The sequence below is a fragment of the Coenobita brevimanus genome, chromosome 101 (assembly GCF_032717465.1).
Source record: "Coenobita brevimanus isolate Jiangsu-jjx chromosome 101, ASM3271746v2, whole genome shotgun sequence".
Classification (NCBI taxonomy): Eukaryota; Metazoa; Arthropoda; class Malacostraca; order Decapoda; family Coenobitidae; genus Coenobita; species Coenobita brevimanus.
The window spans coordinates 52,883,487-52,903,413 of NC_137054.1; the positions used below are offsets into that span (position 1 = coordinate 52,883,487).

At 41.6% G+C, this 19,927-nt stretch overlaps 1 protein-coding gene and 1 non-coding gene across 2 annotated transcripts in view; one reads left to right on the forward strand and one right to left on the reverse strand.

The window, feature by feature from the left end:
- Positions 1-19,927, reverse strand: part of LOC145415036 (1-acyl-sn-glycerol-3-phosphate acyltransferase alpha-like) — a 207,605-nt gene that overhangs the window by 10,670 nt on the left and 177,008 nt on the right. The window contains exon 4 of the mRNA XM_080284454.1: positions 7,282-7,450. Coding sequence (XP_080140580.1) covers positions 7,282-7,450 — 169 coding nt within the window. The remainder of the gene's footprint in view (positions 1-7,281; positions 7,451-19,927) is intronic.
- Positions 10,822-10,940, forward strand: LOC145415154 (5S ribosomal RNA). Its single transcript, XR_013900009.1, has one exon. It is a non-coding gene; the product is annotated as a 5S ribosomal RNA (ribosomal RNA).

A 19,927-nucleotide genomic window follows, 5' to 3' on the forward strand; every position in this document is an offset into this window, starting at 1 on the left:
TGCAACTTTCATGCTCCATTGCAAGCCACAGAATGCGTCTAGGAAGCTGGGATTTGCACTGTTAGGTGCATCTGAACTTTCTCTTCAATATGGCATGAAAAAAAAAATCAATTTTCAAACCTTAAAAAAATGGCCCCGGCGTCGGCCTGGTGTGCACAGAAAATTCTGGGCCTTTGGCCACAGAGGGGTTAAGTAGTTTTGATGCTTGATTTTGAAGAAAGTTTGATTTAGCAAGATTTATTACAGCTTTTGCATGGTTTCTAGCAATTTTAAATTGACAGAGGATTCAGATGTTTTTGATTTTAGGAAAGAGTTATATGCTAATGACTTTGGGCCGTTGCTCTGGCACAGATGCTATCAAACCACTTTGGAGAGTTCAATCTATTAGTGAAATGATGACTTGGTATGAATAAATTCATACCAGCTAGTATTAAGTCATTAATCTGGGACTGGGTAGAACTGACATCATTAGAGAAGAAAGACTGCCATGGAATGTCAGCAAGATAATTTCTAAATCCATCCCAGTTTGCCTGATCAAAGTGCCATCGGGTCACCCTGACAGGTTCAAAACAGGGAGGTTTGGGAGGGGGGGGGGTCTAACTAATAAGGCTTTGATAAGATTGTGGTCAGAGGATCCAAGTGGTGACAGTACTTCTATCCTGTACTGATCTGGATTATCTGTCAGGAATAAATCCAAGAGATGGGGATTATGATCACGATTATCTGGTATTCTGGTTGGTTGCAAAAGAGTCTGTATTACCCCCCAAATAATCATAAATTATATGTGATTACCTGTTTATTAACACTTAACCATTGAAGCATTTATAAAGTTTACAAATTGGTGGGAAATTTAATGATAATACTGTACAGCACAGTACAGGCTGTACTCTGCAAGGGGGCTTAGTGGCTTGGGGGCTTGATTTTTTATACATTCTATTAACCTGGGCTATCTAGCAACACCACTGGATGATGTAATGGCCTGATGAACTGGAACAGGATGAGCTATTGGATGATTTAATGGCCTGATGCACTGGATTAGGGCATGTGAGGAATGTGTGTATGTTTGTGAGTCTCGGGCTTGGATGTGGCCCAGCTCGGGTGTACAATAAATGACGTGCTCGAACTGCAAGTTGCATGGTAATGACACAGGCATTGATTTTTATCTCAAAGCTTTAACCAAAACCGCCATAACCAAACGCGTGATAACCAAGGGATAACTGTATAGCATGAAAAAATATTTTGGAAAGTAGAGGTTTTTGGAAACTGAATGTTTGGATCTGGGAGTTTTTACTACAAGTACATTCAGGAGTGCCTGTATTTAAGCACAAGATCAATGGTCACAAGTCACAAGACAAATATAGTCACAAAAGCACACATATGAACTCTAGAACAAGCAGGATACTGTGAAATGCTTAGAAAGTCTAAACTGTGGTACTGTACTTTATGGTTTTTCTATGCCTCTGGTTTTCCTAAAATACATAACAAACACCACAAAGTCAAAATTTTCATTATATTAACAATATAAAGTGAAGAAGTGTGAAAACCGTAATTACGTACACAACAAAATTCTTGAGATGAAGCATGCCTGTTGCTGGGTCAAGCTAAAGCCCAGTTCTGCCATGTGCATATAATTGTTGTATTAATAACTTCTTGACTCTCTGTATTGTATATTTTTCAGAATTATGACAGTGGTGTTAACTGTGCATTACATTAAACTACTGTGATGAGGAAATGGAAAATGTGAGTGCATTTAAGTTCTAGGGTAGTGTGATGAATAAGAATGGAAGATTAGAGGATGACGTGCTTGACAGGGTACAACAGAAAAGAAAGGCTGCTGGTTCTGTGAAAGCATTGATAAGAAATAGAGAAGTGGGCATGGAAGTAAAATTGCCGCTGCATGATAGTAGTGACACCAACTCTTCCATTTGGAAGCAAAGCTTGGACCTTGTTGGAAAGACAAAAGTCAGGAGTAAGTGCAGTGGAAATGAGTTATTTGAGAGGAACATGAGGAGTTACATGGAGAAACAGACTGACAAAAGAGGAAACAAAGGAGCATTGTGGAGTGGATGTGGATGTGATAGAAAGCGACAGGAAAAATACATTGTGGTGGTCTGGCCATATGGAGAGGATGGAAAATGAGAGTCTAATGTGGAGAGTGTATCTGGGAGATGGGGAGACCAAGGATGAGACAGAGGGATGGAGTGGAGAGGTATATGAGAAATGGGGTGAACTGGGGGGAGGACAGTAAAATGGCAGGAGACAGGGAGGCATGGAGGCGATTTGTTTGTGGCCAGCTCTTGCGGGATTAATGCAACTGACTATAGATAGATACACAGATAGATCATTAAAAAAAGACTCCAACATGCTTGCATGCATGGGCCTTGGTCACCTCGGGGTGGCTCTCCATGCTGCTTAATCTTTGGCTGCTTCCCTCTTCAGTCCCTTATCCCCAAGATCACACTGTATGACCTCATTTCAGGTCTTTTTTGTCTTCCTCTCACAACCCTACCCAAAACATTCAAATCTCTCATTTTCCATGGCTAATTGCCATCCTCCATCCTCTCAACATGCCAAACCATCCGCATCTACTCCTTATCACAACACCAATACATTCAAGTCCCATCCTTCTTCTCAACTCTTCAATTGCAATCCTAACCCACCAGGCCTAACATTCAAGGAAACACAATAAGTTCATCTAATCACTGTCATTTTCATCTGACCTAGCCTAAGAATGTCCTCCTCCTTTACTGCCCTGGTCTCACTACCATACAGCATACACACCTAACACATGCTGCATATGAGGATCCATTAGTACAGAAGAAGAGCCCTCTCAAAGTTGAGATGCAACAGCTCTCTGAACTTCCTCCGACTACTCCTTACCCTAGCCAAACAGCTTGCACCAGCTCCACCTTCACCACATAACATATCCCCCAAATAACGAAATTCCTCCACACTCTCACATGACTCTCCAGCACGACATTCAATCCTTTCACACCTCTCACTCTCCACATGCTCTCCCTGAGACACCATACACACAAAATCAGACCTATTTCAAAATCTACCTCTAATAACATTACATTTCTTATGCACCCACTTATCACAAACACTGCACAAGATGGAGTTACTTCCCACACCCTTGTGGCAAACTGAACAAGGCTACACTCCCTCTACTTTGGCAGTACTGCCACTAGCCCTAAATATTATCACTTTTGTTTTATCTGCAATTACTCTCAAACCCCTGTGCCCCATTCCTTCTCCCCACTTCCTAAATTCTTCCTCCACCTATCTCTCATTCTCTACAATCAACACTAGGCCATGAACATACATCTACTGTACTATGGAAGTCAGTTTCTAAGTCACGTGCAAGAACTTCAGGCACCATGGCAAACAGTACAGGGCTCAAGACTGACCCCTGTTGCACGCCAACATTCATGGCAAACTCATCACTCATATCTCCATTCACTCCCATCTGGGTGTAAGCACCCACATACATGACCATGACCAATCTAATTAGCCACTCCTCAAGCCCATGCTTTCTCACTGCCCACTTAACACGCCCCTAGGGACTCTGTCAAATGCCTTCACCAAATCAATGGAACAAAGTATAGCTCCCTTTTCTTTCCAACATTTTTTTCCTGAAGCTGGCAGACAATGAATATGAAATCAGTGGTTCCCTTGCTTGATATAAACCCAAGTTGCATTTCATTTATATTCACTCTTTCCCTTATCATTCTGAGGATTCCCTCAATTTCCTTCATTATCTGATCCAAAAGTTTTGTTTCAATAATTTCCCATTTCCAGTGCATCACCCTTTCCCTTACACACATTTACAGTCAAACTCTTCAGTCATTTATCTGGGACGGCACACACACATAAATAATCGTTCAATTCATTCTTTGTCCAATCCTACGTTGCCCCACGAGAAGCATAGGAGCCCAGGGTTAGGCAAGTCAGTCCTGACATTTAAGAAGAGAGTGACCAGCCCCATTCATCCCTGGTGGCATTACAAAAGCAATACACTCCAACCACCCCTTGGATGCAAACCTTCGCTGGCTCAATCCGACTGGAGTGCCGTAATTACCCACTCAACCACCAGGCGCCAAAATTTGGTTATATGGTTACCACCCAGTGTAGTAAATAGTTTCCTGGTGTACAGGAAACCACTCAGCTTGTCACTCAGTGTAGAGTCACCCACAGGTAGAAAGAAGAGGAAAGAAGGAAGGAAAGAAACAAAAAAGAGGGAGTGTAAAGTCACCTATAGGCAGACAGATGAGGAAAGAATGAAGGGAAGAACGACAGAAGAAGATGGAAGGAAAGAAGGATGGAGGAGAGGAAAGGGCAGACACCCGAGAGCAGCACTACATTGTGTGAGTGGATGGTGAGTGCCCCCACTTACCACAACAATAAAATCAAATTTATCATATCAGTAACTAAACCCACTCCTGTATCTCCTGACATCTTCATCATTTCAGCAATCAACCCGACACACCCACTGCCTTCCCCACCTGCACCCTGCCTATTGCTTGCAGGAGCAGCATCAATCAAAGGCCAAGGGTCAAACACTGGATCCACGGACTCCAAACCTTCCGTTTCAATCAAACTGCTCATTCAGAAACTGGCAATAATGCTCTCTCCGAGTGTTTTTAAGATCTTCACTGTCGATCATTACCTTTCCTTCATCATTCTTCATACACTGCTCACCTGTGACATCCCTGTTTTCCCTCCATCTGAGTTGCCACCTTGAATACCAAAATTTTTGCTTTTGGCACTATTTAGGTTATCCAGTAGATGTCTCTTAAGACTCAGATTATGCCCTGTATACTTCCTTTTTGACCCTATGCTTCACAGCCAAATATTCCCCTTTGTTACCACCCCATTTCCACTCCCAGGAAAGCTATCTTTTGTCCTTAATCCCTGCTTCTAGACCCTCATCCCACCACCAAATTACCATATGACTTGGTGGGCCCCTTGTCCATTCACACACAGAATCAGTATCTCTCAAGAGATTGTTCTTGAAAGCTCTGTACTGCTCATTCACACTTCTGTCCACTGCTCCCTGTTCAGCCACCTCTCTTTTCATCTTGTTACAGAAGGGATCCCTTACTGCTTCCAAATTTCCCTCCTGGATGCATAAGTCCTCTTCTTCCCCACTTACTCCTTCAGCACCAAGCTACGTATCAGTCATCTTTGTTGCTGCACACACTCTTAGCACCCCAGAACTTTAACATCTTTCATCAACATCCTATCAGGCCTCCTAACCAGAAAATAGTCAGCCTGGCTAATCAACCTACTCTCTCTTTTCCCAAAATATGTGTTGCACACAATCATGGTCATTGCCTTCTTAAACTCTAGTACCCTTTCCCGTTCAGCATTCTTTGTGCTATATGCACATCCTCCATGCACCTCTTCATATCCTTCAGCTGCTTCACCAACATGACAATTTAAATCCCCACCCAAAACTACAACCTCATCCTACTCCATACCACCAACCACACAAATCAAGTCATTCCAGAATCTCTTCATCATCCAAGCCAACCTGTGGAGCATGCCCTGATATAAGTGCAATCATGAGTTACCAAATATTTTCACTGCTATAATCCTTCCAATTACAGTACTCTCATTACATTCATGACACACTCCACCCATTTCTTATCGACCAGCAGGCTCACACCACACATCAGTTTACATTTCCCTGTCAAAATAGCTTACACCTACAGTCCATCCTAACAACCATCCTAGATGACCCTCCCCTGAACTACCTTCTTGTAGGAAGCACACATCCACCCACCTCTTACTCAGTCTCCATCACTCCCCCCCCCCCCCACCATTCTACTTTTCAAATTACAAGTATACCCCAGTTTAATGATGCAATTTGTTACGTAAAACTCATCGTTAGGCAGGGTATCGTGTATCAGGGTAGATTTAAAATGTAAGGTAATGGGATGTATTTTCCAGCCATGGGTTGGATGGTGAGGATATAGAGAATGTGAGTGCATTCAAGTACTTGGGTAGTGTGATGAGTAAGGATGGAAGTTTTCGGGATGAAGTGATAGAAATAGGGAGGTGAGTATGGAAGTTCAGCAGTCACTGCATGACAGTATTGTGATCCCTACCCTGACGTATGGAAACGAGGCATGGACTTTGCTACAGGGGAACAAGTCAAGAATGAGAGCAGTGGAAATGAGTTACTTGAGAGGAGCATGTGGAATGACATGGAGGGACAGGCTGACGAATGAAGAAGTGAAAGAACGTTGTGAGGTAAATGTGGATGTGATTGAGAAAATTAGGAGATATACACTGAGGTGGTTTAGACATGTGGAGAGAATGGAGAATGAATGACTGATTAAGAGGGTGTATGTAAGTGAAGTGGAGGGTTTGAGAGGGAGGGAGAGACCGAGGATGAGGTGGAGGGATGGAGTTGAGAGGTATATGAGGGAGGGAGGACATGAGTTGGGGTGAGGGCAGTCAAATGGTAGGTGACAGAGCGACTTGGAGGTGTTTTGCCTGTGGCCACCCTCTGTGGGATTAGGGCATCGGGCTATAGATAGATAGATAGGTTTCCCCCGCAACCAAGTCCGAAACCCACCCTAATGAGGCCAAAAACAAGTTTAAAGCCAATCTAAATGGCCTAACAGCTGTAAAAGACGCTAACCTAAACCTAACACCTGTGAATAACTTATTAAAACCAACAAATCAAATATGAAAATCATCAAATATAAGTTTGGAAAAAATCAAACTTCATAAACTGTACCCCAAAATGACAATGTTCACCTCACCTATGGCTAAAACACATTAAGTCTAAAAACTGTTAATAAATCAACCTAAACACACAATTTTAGTCTAAAATATCAAAATCAGTATAGAAAAAAAAAAGCAAAATCCAATGTTAATATGGAGTTTGGCCATCTTTAAGCAGAGTATGATGGCATTTCTACCCCCATTGTTATGCCAGGACACTGCATCTAGGGGTATCGTATATAGGGGTATTAGGTATTTCTACCCCCCACTGTTAAGCCAGGGCATTGCATCTAGGGGTATCGTATATAGGGGTATTACTGTACCCCCATTCTACTATGGCCAAAAGAGAGGGGAAAAAAAAAAATTGACAGAGCTGTACTTTAGGATGTTTAAGTCTTTGTTAATGAGGCCCACAGCTGTCTGGTTTATCTGGAAAAATTAGTTAATATGGACTGGCTTTCATCCCCAATTAGTCCTGATTACTCAGGTTTTACTGTAGTTAGATTGATAGCTGCTATCTTTACAGGAAAACAGACACTATACCTGGATTGAATATTTTACAAGGATGACTGAGAAATCCCCTGTATGAGGAGTAAACAATGGGAAGGATGGGTAGCTGGCCTTCAACAGCCAAATGGAAGGCACCTTTCTTAAATGGCAGCATCTCATCACTCATGCTTCGTGTGCCTTCTGGAAACACCCACAGCTTCACCTGTTGGAAAATATTTATCATCATATTGGTCAGATCTGCCTTGCACATTAAAGTTTTGGTTATGAACATATGGTTATTATTTATTCAACAAAAAATAATAATAATAAAATTCCATTCCTGTACTTAAAGATACATTGTATTCAGCAAGGATGGGGGCAACTCTTCTATCATCAATTCCAATTCAACTCCAGTCAAAACAAAATAAAAATTCATCAATTTCATTTGATTTCAGTTTAATACTGTATTTTCACTCCACTTTTTATTTTAAAAATTTACCAGTACTGTTGTTATCTTTGAGGTTCCTCATAGTGAGGATATACAATAGTTCATGTTCCTGAGTCAGGGATTCACTTCAGTCAGCTTTCAACTCTATCTGACAACTGTCTGTCACCCACTTTTTTATTACCGACGGTCAAAGGATTCACTATCTGGCACACAATGTGAAGCACATCTGTTTTTTTTTTAAATGTGCAAATAAGGGAGTCAGGATTTTAGGAGTTGGAAATGAAGTAAGGATGAGTGTCTGGCTCATTACACTGGGCAAGTTATTGATACTTCTCCCTATTTCATGCTTTCTCCTTCCTTGTCCACATCCCATCCTCAGATGGGAAAAAATCATCATCAGCAGCACCATAACTATCATATCACTGTTATTATTCTAAACTGACCGAATATAGTTTCAACATGAAACAACCCTCATTAAAAACCACACCAGTGTCAAGAGAAAAATCATAAACAAAGCTTTTGATACTGTACCACGATAAACAGTATGCTGATAAAGAGAATTATCAATACAAACATGGCAAGCTAATTTCCTTTCAGACACGAAGCTCAAGTACAGCATTAAAACCAAAGCCCCAGGTGGAGAATACCACCCAGCAGTGTTCCACAGAGTTCAACCTTTTCATTCTCTCTTTAGCCTTTCCTTCAATGAGCTACAAACCCCCAACTCCTTCAGTAACAATACTGACATGACGTACAAAGAGCACAATACACAAGAACAATTACGAATAATAACAAAAGCACATAAACCACAAATCTAGATCACTTACACCAAGAAACAAAACTTCTCCATTTCAAAGACCCCAAGAACACAAGAGGCACCACACATAATTCACTACTCCAACACAGGATCCATCCCATCCATGCAACTTCATGTTGCATCCCCACTACCACGACAAAGAAGCAAAAAATAACTTCCCAACATTACACAAAATGACTCAAAAACATCCCTCCTCCACTTCCACTTAATATTACATTTAAGAAATATACACAGTACAGTCAGATACAACGCATCATGTTTACAGCACAAAACATTCAAATGAATGTACGACTTAAAGATCCCTGGAAAAAAGTGATTAGGGGAATTCATAGGACAGAATGCAAATTTCAGCAGTAAAAGTAAAACCCATCCAATCAGGCCTCAATGAGCACAACATGATCATCCTCTCCGCCCCCCCAACCCCAATATTATGCAACTCTTGCTTGTAGTTAGCTAAGAAACACATGACAAACTCATCCTAGATGCAATATGAATTGTCCAAGAAAGGGGGAAAAAAATCATGCAATCAACCTCAAGGTGTGGTGTGGATCAGTTGTTTACGAAAATTCATATCACTTTTTTTGTTCGATTTTTCAGAGAGTGACCATTTCCACCTATATTCCTAATAACTGGTGATTTAACACTTCTAACCATCTATTTTTGTCCTGGTATCTGTCAAGGTACTTCATAAGTGTGTGTGTAAAGAACAAAAACAAGCACCTGGAATGGCTGTGATGAGATTGGGAAAGAAACCAATTCACATGATTAACAGGTCTTCATTTCACTTAACTAATATTTCAGACCATTTGATTTGTACATGTATTATAAAATTTTCGATTTAATATTAACTCTAATTTCACTGTGACTGATTTCAGTTCAACGGGGTTTAAAAATACAGCACCTGGTTGTAGCGAAGCATCCTTCCACCCAACCCCCCACCTAACACAGATAGATGTTCAGCCTGTGTTTATAGTCATGAGCTTTTCATTATTTTTGAACAAGAATATAGTAGTCACTTGCTGATTGACTGAAATGTTTATTGTTTTAGGAGGTTAGCTTCAGCTGTTTCACTGCTGCTATGGTGTGAGCTAGCCTGTGAATGGATGTATGACACAAGCGTTGTGGTGGCCAGGTGGGTCTGGGAGAGACTCACATGTGGAGAGAAACTTTTTCCATTTAATCTGGTTGCAGACATTGAATGGGCACTTTATAATGCTGTTTAGTAGCATTTTGGTATTTGGAGTGTGGTTATAGGGAATGATGATGAGGGTTGAAGGGTCAAAGCGGGACTCTGAGCTTGACGTTGGGATGCAATTAATTATGGTATTTCCATAAGTTCTTTTATTTATACTAAAAAAAAACTTGCAACATGACAGGTGTTAAGGACACAATTCTAGCATTATGTGCAACTGTACTGCACATAAAAACATGGCCCCACAGAGTCATTCTTCATGAACTCCTATCAGACATTCATTCCTCAGAGACTGCCCTTCCCAGAGAGACACAAGTGTACCTAGCCATGGTACAATCTGGTCATCATACTTCATGCTCCAGTAAAAATATAAAATACAACTCACAAATAAACTAATATGCCCTTATAGAAATCCTGCCCCATCATAATACAATTAATACACTTACTTACTTCATGCACCTCTCTGTTGCAATGACAATCCTTCAACATAACTGCAAATATTTCGGGAAGAAGCCAGCTAAAGTGGTTAGTTTCTGGCAGTTTAAAGGGTTTATGTCCAGATGAGCCTGGGACCACTACAGCAGCAGTGGCAACAACAGCAACAAAAACAATAACACCTACAACAGCAACAACAGGTGACAGTGATCAAAGAAAGTTGTGGTAAAAGTCTACCAAGTGTTTAAGGAAATGTACAGTATACGGAGGTACAGTTGCGGCCAGGTTTTCCTTCCCACCCTGGTATCCCTAACCTGTAACTAAGGTACCGTCACACACAATCTCGGAATATAATGCCGACATAATATGACTGCACAGCATCTGCTAGCAGCCAGCACAGTACTGCATACATTATGATATGTGTATGACACTGTTATACCTACAGGCTTGATATAGCAGGGTGGGAAGGAACACCTGGCCACAACTGTACATATATTAGGAATACAGTACAGTATATCAAAACGCCTGGTGAACGATGAAACGGGTGGCTTTAGGAGTGGATGAGAATGTGTGCATCAAATATCTGTAGTAAAACAGAATGGAGAAAACACAGGAAAAGGCCTATATGGAATTTATGGCATTTCTGGGTGGGGGGGAAAAAAAAAAAAAAAAAAAAAAAAAAAAAAAAAAAAAGGATGAATAGCCAACGGCCACACCACATTGAGTACACCGCTTCCCGTCCGATCAACGAAGTTAAGCAACGTTGGGTCTGGTTAGTGCTTGGATGGGTGACCGCCTGGGAACACCAGATGCTGTTGGCATAACGTTCTCCCTACGTGTCAAGTGGGGTTGGTGGAGGATTAGTGCCCCTCCCTGTAAAACAATTAACTCTAAGCCCTTGGCCACCCCATTTGGGATACATGGCGTCTATCAATGAATGAATGAATGAAAAGAAGTGAATACAGAAGGATTAAGCGAGCTTTTACATACGTACAGCATGAATGAAAAACTGTTGAATGCTGTAAAGGGTTTTTAGTGAGTGGCTCAATATCAGTACTAGAGTATGCCAGGATGTGTGATGTCCCCACGGCCAAATAATATAGGTATACAGTACAATGAATATGAATAGGATAATGAGAAAGGTGCTAGGTTAGGGAACTTACTCTCCATTCAATCACCGTTGTGCTAACTTTGAGTCACTCTACATTAAGTGACAGGTAAAATGATACCCTGTTGCATAGAAAAAACATTTACTGTACTAGACTGGGTAGTAATCATAAAACCAAATAAATGCAAAGTGGTGTGATGGGATGAGTTGCTCCAACTGGAGGAAGCCCAAAGGATTTACCTCCAAGGGTTGGTTGAGGCTCATGTCTCACATATCTCTCAGAGAATTAGTAACTGTTCACCCACACCTTAAATGTAGGGACTTATGCTAGTCACACATGCAGGCAATAGGCGTGATGACTTCATGACGACTGGCATCAACAGGCCAAACCTCACCGTGTGGAGGGCCCTTGAGTCCAGTCGTCAGGCGGAATGACTTCACCTCATGGAATTACGTCTGGTAATAACTCCATGTGAGGCCAGAAGAAGGATTGGCATCACTGGTGCCAGTCATCTGCATGTAGGGACGGTCTGCACCAGTCATTTGAGTGTAGGCACTGTCCATCGCCACTTCTGCTTAGGGGAACTGAGAACTCTCCTCTGCTCTCATGCCTCCACACACAGACAACTGGCACCTTGATGCCTGTCCTCAATCCAAGCATTAGCGACAAATCATCAGTGTGTGTGTGTAAGGTTTTGACTTTGACACTTGAGACTGACGCCAGTCCACAAACGATAATCATCATGCCAAACACCTGCGTGTGTAGTTAGCTTTAGAAGCCTAGCCCTGGGTCCCTACCCTACTGACAGGAGGAGAAAAAGAAAAAAAAAAAAAAAAGATAGACTGTCATGAAAAAAGAAGTTAAAACTTGAGTTATGAGAATGGATGGGTATGACAATAAATGGTAAGGATGGAGCATTTCAAGCCTCATGCAAGCAGATGATGCTGTGTTGCCTGGTATTAGTGAACAGGAGTTTTGCAGACTAGTCCAGAGTTTTGTTGATGTCTCTGAGTCTCTGAGCAGAAGGGGAAAGTAGGAGGGGGAGATGAAGGATGGGATGGAGAGATGAAGTGTAGAGATATATGTAGGAAGAGAAGACCAAGGATGACAAGGAGGAATGGAGTTGAGAAATGTATGTAGAAGGAAGAGACCAAGGATGAGATAGGGGGGTGGAACAAAAAGATACATGAGAGAAAGAGTGTGTGAGTTGGAGGGAGGGCAGAAAAATGGCAGAGACCAGGGCAATATGAAGGTGATTTATTTGTGGCCACCCCTAACAGGATTAAGGGAACTTCAATAGATATATAGACTCTTAGCACCATATACTCTGAAAGAAAACACAGATAAGCATAAACCAATAGTTGTTCAGAGAAAAAATTAACTTTCAGTATGACGAGCTGGTGAATGGAGAGAGAAAATAAGTGAGGGAGTTTAAGATCTAGGTGATGTAACAGAAAACAGAGGTTGTAACTAAATCCTGGTCTGTCTGGCCAATCAGATTCACAAACCACAGGTAAGTAACTGCTTTTGTGGAGCCATCCTAAATGTACAGTATTGTACATACACCATGTACGGATCCAGCACCGCCTTGTAGCAGGCAGTGCCTCATCAGGGTCGAACCAGGGATCCTTCCCACGACGAGGTGCATGGAAAATATGAGATCTGGCTCTTGGGCAGATGTTGCAGCTGCTCTATCAAAGATGCACATCACCACCATATGTAGGCTCATCAGTGCCAGAAAGGGAGGAGGTTGTTGTTGTTGTTGTTAACCCTGGTATGTCTCACTGAGCAGGCCCATCAACTGCAGGCAAGCAGTCACTACTGCAGGGCCATCCTGTGCACTGACCTAATGTTCCCTTGAGGCAGACAGCACCTCACCACAGCAAGGCATAGAAGTGTGGAGGTTTGGTTCCCTGGATGAATGCTACATTTGTGTCCACCCACCCAGTTAACAGAGGCACCATGGTGGGCTCAAAATCACCTCATTATCTGGTTATATGGTATCAACCAGTGCTGTAATTGGTTTCCTGGTTTACAGAAAACCATTTCACTTGTCACTCAGTGTAGAATTACCTATAATGGAAAGATGAGAAGAAAAGTGACAGGAAGGATAGAAGAAACCTGGAAGAGAAGAAGGCAGATACAGAAATGGTATCATAAAGGCGAAGGATGAAGTAATCGTAGGCAACACTATATCAATAGGGTGGATGATGGATGGCCCTATCTACCACCAAGAGATGGGAGGTAAATGTGCAAAGGAAAGTGAAAGCACTGCATTACAAGGAAGGAAGGTGAATAAAGCTAGGATGGCCTTGATACTAAACAGAGGTCTTAGTGTGGTGGCTGCAAGACGGTTGCATGAAGGTGTGTTTGCCCCTTCATTAACATATGAGTGTGAAACTTTGGTATGACAAAAGAGTAAAAATTCAAAGAGTAAATGCAGTGGAAATAGTATTACTGATGAATGAGCATGGAATGCACTGAGTGGAAAGGGTAAGATGTAATATGATTCATGGAAGATGTTTAGTACACTAAGGAAATCTGTCAAAAATTCTGATAATTAATGTGTGTAGATGGTCTGGTCATACAGGGGGAATGGATGAAGCTAAATAAGAGTGGTGAAAAGGGCATATGGGAGCCTGAAGCTGGGAGCAGGCATGGTTGGCAAAGATGAAGGTGGATGGACGTGAATAATGAACGTGTAAGAAAGGGGAACAGAAGGTGATGGGACTGGGGAACTGACATGTGGAAAGACATGCAGTTGGCTGGATGAAATACAGTAATCCCTCATTTATCTAAACATAACAGAGCCAAAGGCATGTCCGGATAGTGGCAACATCTGAATAATGAACACTATTCCCCTACCACACCCAGACCCTACCTATACCCACCTCCAACCTATACCTAACTTATTTGTACAGTATCTATGCTTAATATAGCAGTGTTTTCCAGTCATTCAGGAATATTTAGACATCAAAACACACATAGGAATATCCAAAGTAATGCTAAACACCAAGAAAACCACGAAAAGAAAAACTCTGAAAACCAAAAAGCACCTGACCTATTCACCACTGAATGTACTGCACCCCCCATAATTCTGGCACTGATTTCAGGTCAATCTGCCATATTTAGACATCAGAACACACATGATCATCCATATTAATGCTAAACATCATGGAAACAATGCATAAACAACAAAAATCCACAAAAAAAACTGACGACGGTTTGAAAATCTGTTGTCTGTGAGGCGTTGCCACCCATGATCGGTATATTTTTCAAGATGTTTGGGTAAAATTCTTCAAGATAGGGTAAAAATTTTCAAGGTACTATATATTATTAAAAATGATAAAAATATACATTAACTGAATCTCTGATGCCATACGGAGTCAGCATATGTACTTCCTGACTATTGATTTAAATTATTTTCCCAGTGAATTTTTGAATTTCTAAAAGTGTTACTTACCTGACGATCCAGTTTTAACACTGATCAAGTTACTACATCATATAAATTTGTTCTGAAGGGTACTTTATGAACAGAAGAGCAAGATGAATGTGAGAAAAGACTAAATAAGCAAATTCTGCATTATTTATTCATGATGTCAGACAGGCAACAAACTCAATATATTATTCTGTTCAAGCGTCCAAAAATAAAAATACACATAATTACAATACCTGGCAGTGGAGGCAACATATTGTAATGAAAATGTGAGTTCACTGCAGTGGCTGTCTACTTCCCTTCTACCCTCTAGTACTCGTACAATACCATTACCTTAAATCTCGACTCACTAGTACTGTCCAACATTATGACCCCCTTGAAATGGCAGAAAGGCCAACTGGTGGCTCTGCCAAGGGGAGAATCACACCAGCCGCGAGCTGATGCATATCTAGCACGGCTAGGAATACGACCATGACCTTGACCTACCTTCACCAATGTCGAATTCGTAGGATATTTTCATCCCTACTGCACACCTGTAAAATTCTGTGATATCTTCAGCGGTTTCAAAGTTATCTTGGCAACAGACACACAGATGCTGACCTACTCTCACTAATTTCTAACTCATAGGAGATTTTCATCCCTACTATACACTTGTAAAATTTTGTGATGATACCTTGAGCGGCTGCGAAGTTATTGTGCTAACAGGCACACAGACAGAAAAAACAAACTGAAAACAATATTCGTAGATTTTCATCCCTGTTACACACCTGTAAAATTTTGTGATGATATCTTGAGCGGTTGCGAAGTTATCATGGTAACAGTAAGACAGACCTTGACCTACTTTCACCAATTTCGAACTCATGAGTGCTTTTTTTCCTTACTACATACCTGTAAAATTTTGTGATGATATCTTGAGCGTCTGTGAAGTTATCGTGCTAACACACACACACACACACACACACACACACACACACACACACACACACACACACACACACACACACACTGAAAACAATATCAGCTTCGCTACTGTATCTGGTAATTATGAAAAACATTAAACACACACTTGCCACTCTTGCGTTTTTCTTTTCGTGGTCATCTCTGTGACAGAGAAGTTGCATGGTGGAAGTCATGGACCACCACACACCACAGCAAGGAATGGGAGTGCTTATGCTGGAAGCGTGTAGATGTCAGGATTGGTAGTTTGGCGGCCAGTTTAAAAAACAGTAGCAATAAACATCTACGTTACTTAACACAAAATCAAATCAATTAGTTCTGTACAGTCATATGACTGATTTTCTCTGCTTCATTTAGTTTGTGATATCGCAAGTGGAAAAAAGGTAAAAACAAAAAAAGTTAATGAAAAAATTTGAAAATTTTGCATTTTTTTAAAGATTTTGACCTTTTTAATTTTCTTTTTCAAGCTTTCAAGGTTGGGGTTCATTTTTCAAGATCTTGAAAAAATTTTCCAGCAGTGGCAACACGAGTGATTGCTCCCGAGGCTCAAAAAAAAATTCCACGGCCAAATATGCCACAGTAAATTAGTTACATTGGTATAAATAGGTGGTTGATGGGGGCGCCCATCATTCACCCACCTAGTGTAGTGGTACAGTACATCCTTCAACATTGCGAATTTTAACTATGCAAATCACCAATTTTGCAAGGTAATTTCAAAAGTCATGTATTTTTTAACATTTATGAACTTTGCGAGCAATCACACACTATGCGAGGTCGAGTGGTGGGAGAGTCGTCTTCCTGCACTACTTTGCCACGCGGAGTAGTGACATCATGGTTCACTGGGCGTACGGCGCCTCCTAGTTCAGTGGTCTGCCGCCCCACCACGTTTGTTTGCACCTGTTCCCAACCAAGGTCACTGATCCTCACAATTTTGTGGTGCTCCTCACAATATCCCAGCAGACTAACCTTGAACGAGTGCTGTCATGGTGGCAACGGGTAAGAAGAACAAGAAAATAAGTTTGGAGACCAAATTGAAAATTACTGAAAGGAAAAACACAGGTAAAGGTAACTCTGCTATTGGTCAGGAGTTTGGTGATTGTTTATTACCTATGATGTTTTCTTATTAATATCACTGTACAGTACATCAGTTCATGTTTGTTTCATTTATCATCGTAAAAATAAGAGGTAGAATCGAGAGAAAGAGTGGGAAAAAGTGCTTACCTTGGGCTGATGTCGACCAATTTGCCTATAATTTATATATTTGTTTCAATTTTGCGAATTTTGATTTTGCGAGGGTTTTTGTCAACTATATTCTCGCAAAATTGGAGGGACTGTACTCTCTTTTAGGGTAGCTCTACACTAAGTGGCAAGCCAAATGATTTCCTGTAAACCAGGAAAGCATTTACTGGTAAGCTTACAGCTACCGCAAATTGACTTAGGACCTCCCCCCCACAAGGTATTAAAAAACACAGAAATCATAGTATATCACAATGTCTGTTCATCAAAAGTCATTCATTAATATGAAATCAAATTTTCCTTGTTTTTCAGGACCAGTTGGATGCGATTTGGCATGAAATCACTTAGATCTCTAAAGTAATCTAAGGACATTTCTTTGCACCAAACATTTTTCAGTTCAGTCTTGAGGTCATCCAGATTGGGTGTCTTCTTCTCTGCCATGATTTTCTTCATCTTTGCCCAGCAGTTTTCTATCAAATTTTGATCCGGACTGTTGCCAGGCCAGTTGAGGACCTCAATCCGATTATCCTGAAGCCATTTTGTCACCTTTCTTGACTTGTGACATGGAGCTGAATCTTGCATGAAAAAGTCGCACCCATGAATAGCAAAAATGTTTAACAAATGATCTTTCAGAACTTGAATGTACAGTCATCCCTTAACATCTGCGGTTTTAACATGCACGGTTTTGACTATCCGCGGATGGCTACAGCAAAAAAAAAAAAAAAAAAAAAAAAAAAAAAAAAAAAAAAATCTCTTAACTCTGCTGACACTGTAACATTATCCCAGGCACAGTTCATGGCTGTTTTAGTACAGTAATGGCATTATCCAGTGAATGAAATATACTGTAACACTCTTCCTTTTGGAGGGAGCTGGGATGAGCACAGTAGTCAGAAGAGGCCATGCAGGAGTACACTATTCATTATCTTTAACTTTTAGTGTTCTTGTATTAAATAAAGTAGTTGTTTAGTGTTCTTGTATTAAATAAAGTGGTTGTAAACATGCACATGGGGTTTTTCTTTAGTTATATAAGGAAATGGGAGGTCCAGAGGTGTTTTTAGGGGGGGGCAGCAGATATCAGCGGATTTTTAACATTCACGGGTGTCTAAGCCCCTGGGGGTAGGGGGGTTTCAAGAATACTCCCCCAGTCTCCCTGCTTGTCGTACGAGGCGACTAAAAGGGTTGGTGGTGGGTTAGTGCCCCACCCCGTAAAAAGAACTAACTAAAAAAGCGAACAAAGCGCCTCGGACCCGGACGGACCATACGTTGACGACTAAGGAACGGACGAAGGACATTCTTAGGGTGGGAACGTGGAATGTGAGAGGAGTGAATGATGAAGTGAAAGAGAGAGAGATTGTTCAGGTGCTTGAGGATGCAAAAGTGGATATATGTGGATTGACTGAAACTAAATGGTTAGGTGAAAGGGTGAGAGAATGGGAATATGGTTTAGGTATATGTGCGGGAGTTAATGAAAATGAGAGGGCAAGAGAGGGAGTATGTCTGATGATAAGCAAGAAGTGGAAGGAGAATATAAGAGAGTATGGAACAGTGGGTGTAAGGATTGTATGGGTGAGGATGAAAGTAGGTATACAAGCGTGGGCGATTGTATGTGTGTATGCCCCGACAGAGGATCGAGTGGCAAGACTGAAAGATGAGTTTTGGGCGAGTGTAGAAGCGTGTATGGACAAGTTTGAGAGGAACGAGAGAGTGCTGTTGATTGGAGACATGAATGGCAAAGTTGGGAATGTACGAGTGGATGGAGTGGTTGGTCAGTGGGGTGTGCCAGCTGACGTAGATGGGACTGGAAGTGCTTTGGTGGACATCTGTGCTTGTAAGGGGTTGGCAATTGCCAATACCTACTTTCGGCATAAGATGATCCACCGGTATACATGGAGAGTAATGAGGAGGATGGATGGTGAACTTGTTGAACGAAAGGCAATGATAGACTACGTGTGTGTGGATGAGCGAATGAGAAGACAAGTGTTGGATGCAAGAGTGTGAAGAGGGTGGGGGAATGGAGTCTCGGACCATCACTTAGTGATGGCCAAGGTAGAGCTGCAAAGAAAGTGGTTGAGGAGGCGAAGGGGAAGACAGGTGGTAGCAACTCCTGTGAGAAGAGTGGAGAAATTGCAAGATAGTGAGAAAATGACAGAGTATAGAAGCATAGTGGAAGAAAGACTGGGAAGGTATGAGCTAGAGCCGATGGAAGGGGTGGAAGACGTATGTAAGATATTCACGGAAGAGATAGGTGCAGCGTGTGAGGCGGTTTGTGGAATGAGGAGGAGATGCAAGGGTGTGCAAGGGACAGAATGGTGGAATGATGAGGTGAAACGAGCTGTGGAACAAAAGAAGAAGGCATATAGTGAATGGTTAGCGAGTAGAGATAGGGGAGAAGATGAGAGAGAGAAGAGAGAAGTATATGTGAGCAGGAGAAGGGAGGTTAAGAGACTGGTGAAGGAGAGTAAAAAGAAAGTGGATGAGGAGTTTGGGAAGAATCTGAGTGTGAAATGGAGGGAGAGTAAGAAATTGTTTTGGAAGGAGGTAAAGAAAGTAAGGCAGTGTGAAAGGGGAAATAGTAGGGGAGTGAAAGATAGGAATAATAGATTGTTGGTGGAGAAGAGAGAGAAACTGAGGAGATGGAAGGAGCACTTTGAGGATTTGTTGAATGTGGAGAGTGAGAGCAGTGCGAGTATAAGTGGTTGGGGAATGGCTGGGAGAAGAAGAGATGAGAGGAGGGAGGAAGAGATCAGTAGGGCGGAAGTAGTGGACGCGATGAAGAATATTAAGTTGGGAAAGGCCCCAGGAATTGATGGAGTGTGTGGTGAAATGCTTAGGTATGGGAGTGAGATTGTTGTGGAGTGGATATGGAAGTTGTGTAGATTGGCTTGGGATGAGGGAAGGGTTCAAGAGGACTGGAAATCAGGTATAATTGTTCCTTTATACAAAGGAAAAGGAGAGAGAGAAGTATGTGGTAACCATAGGGGTATCTGCCTACTTAGTGTGACTGGTAAATAAAGTAGAATACTCATTAATACGGTTAGGCATATGACAGAGGAGTTAGTTGGAGAAGAAC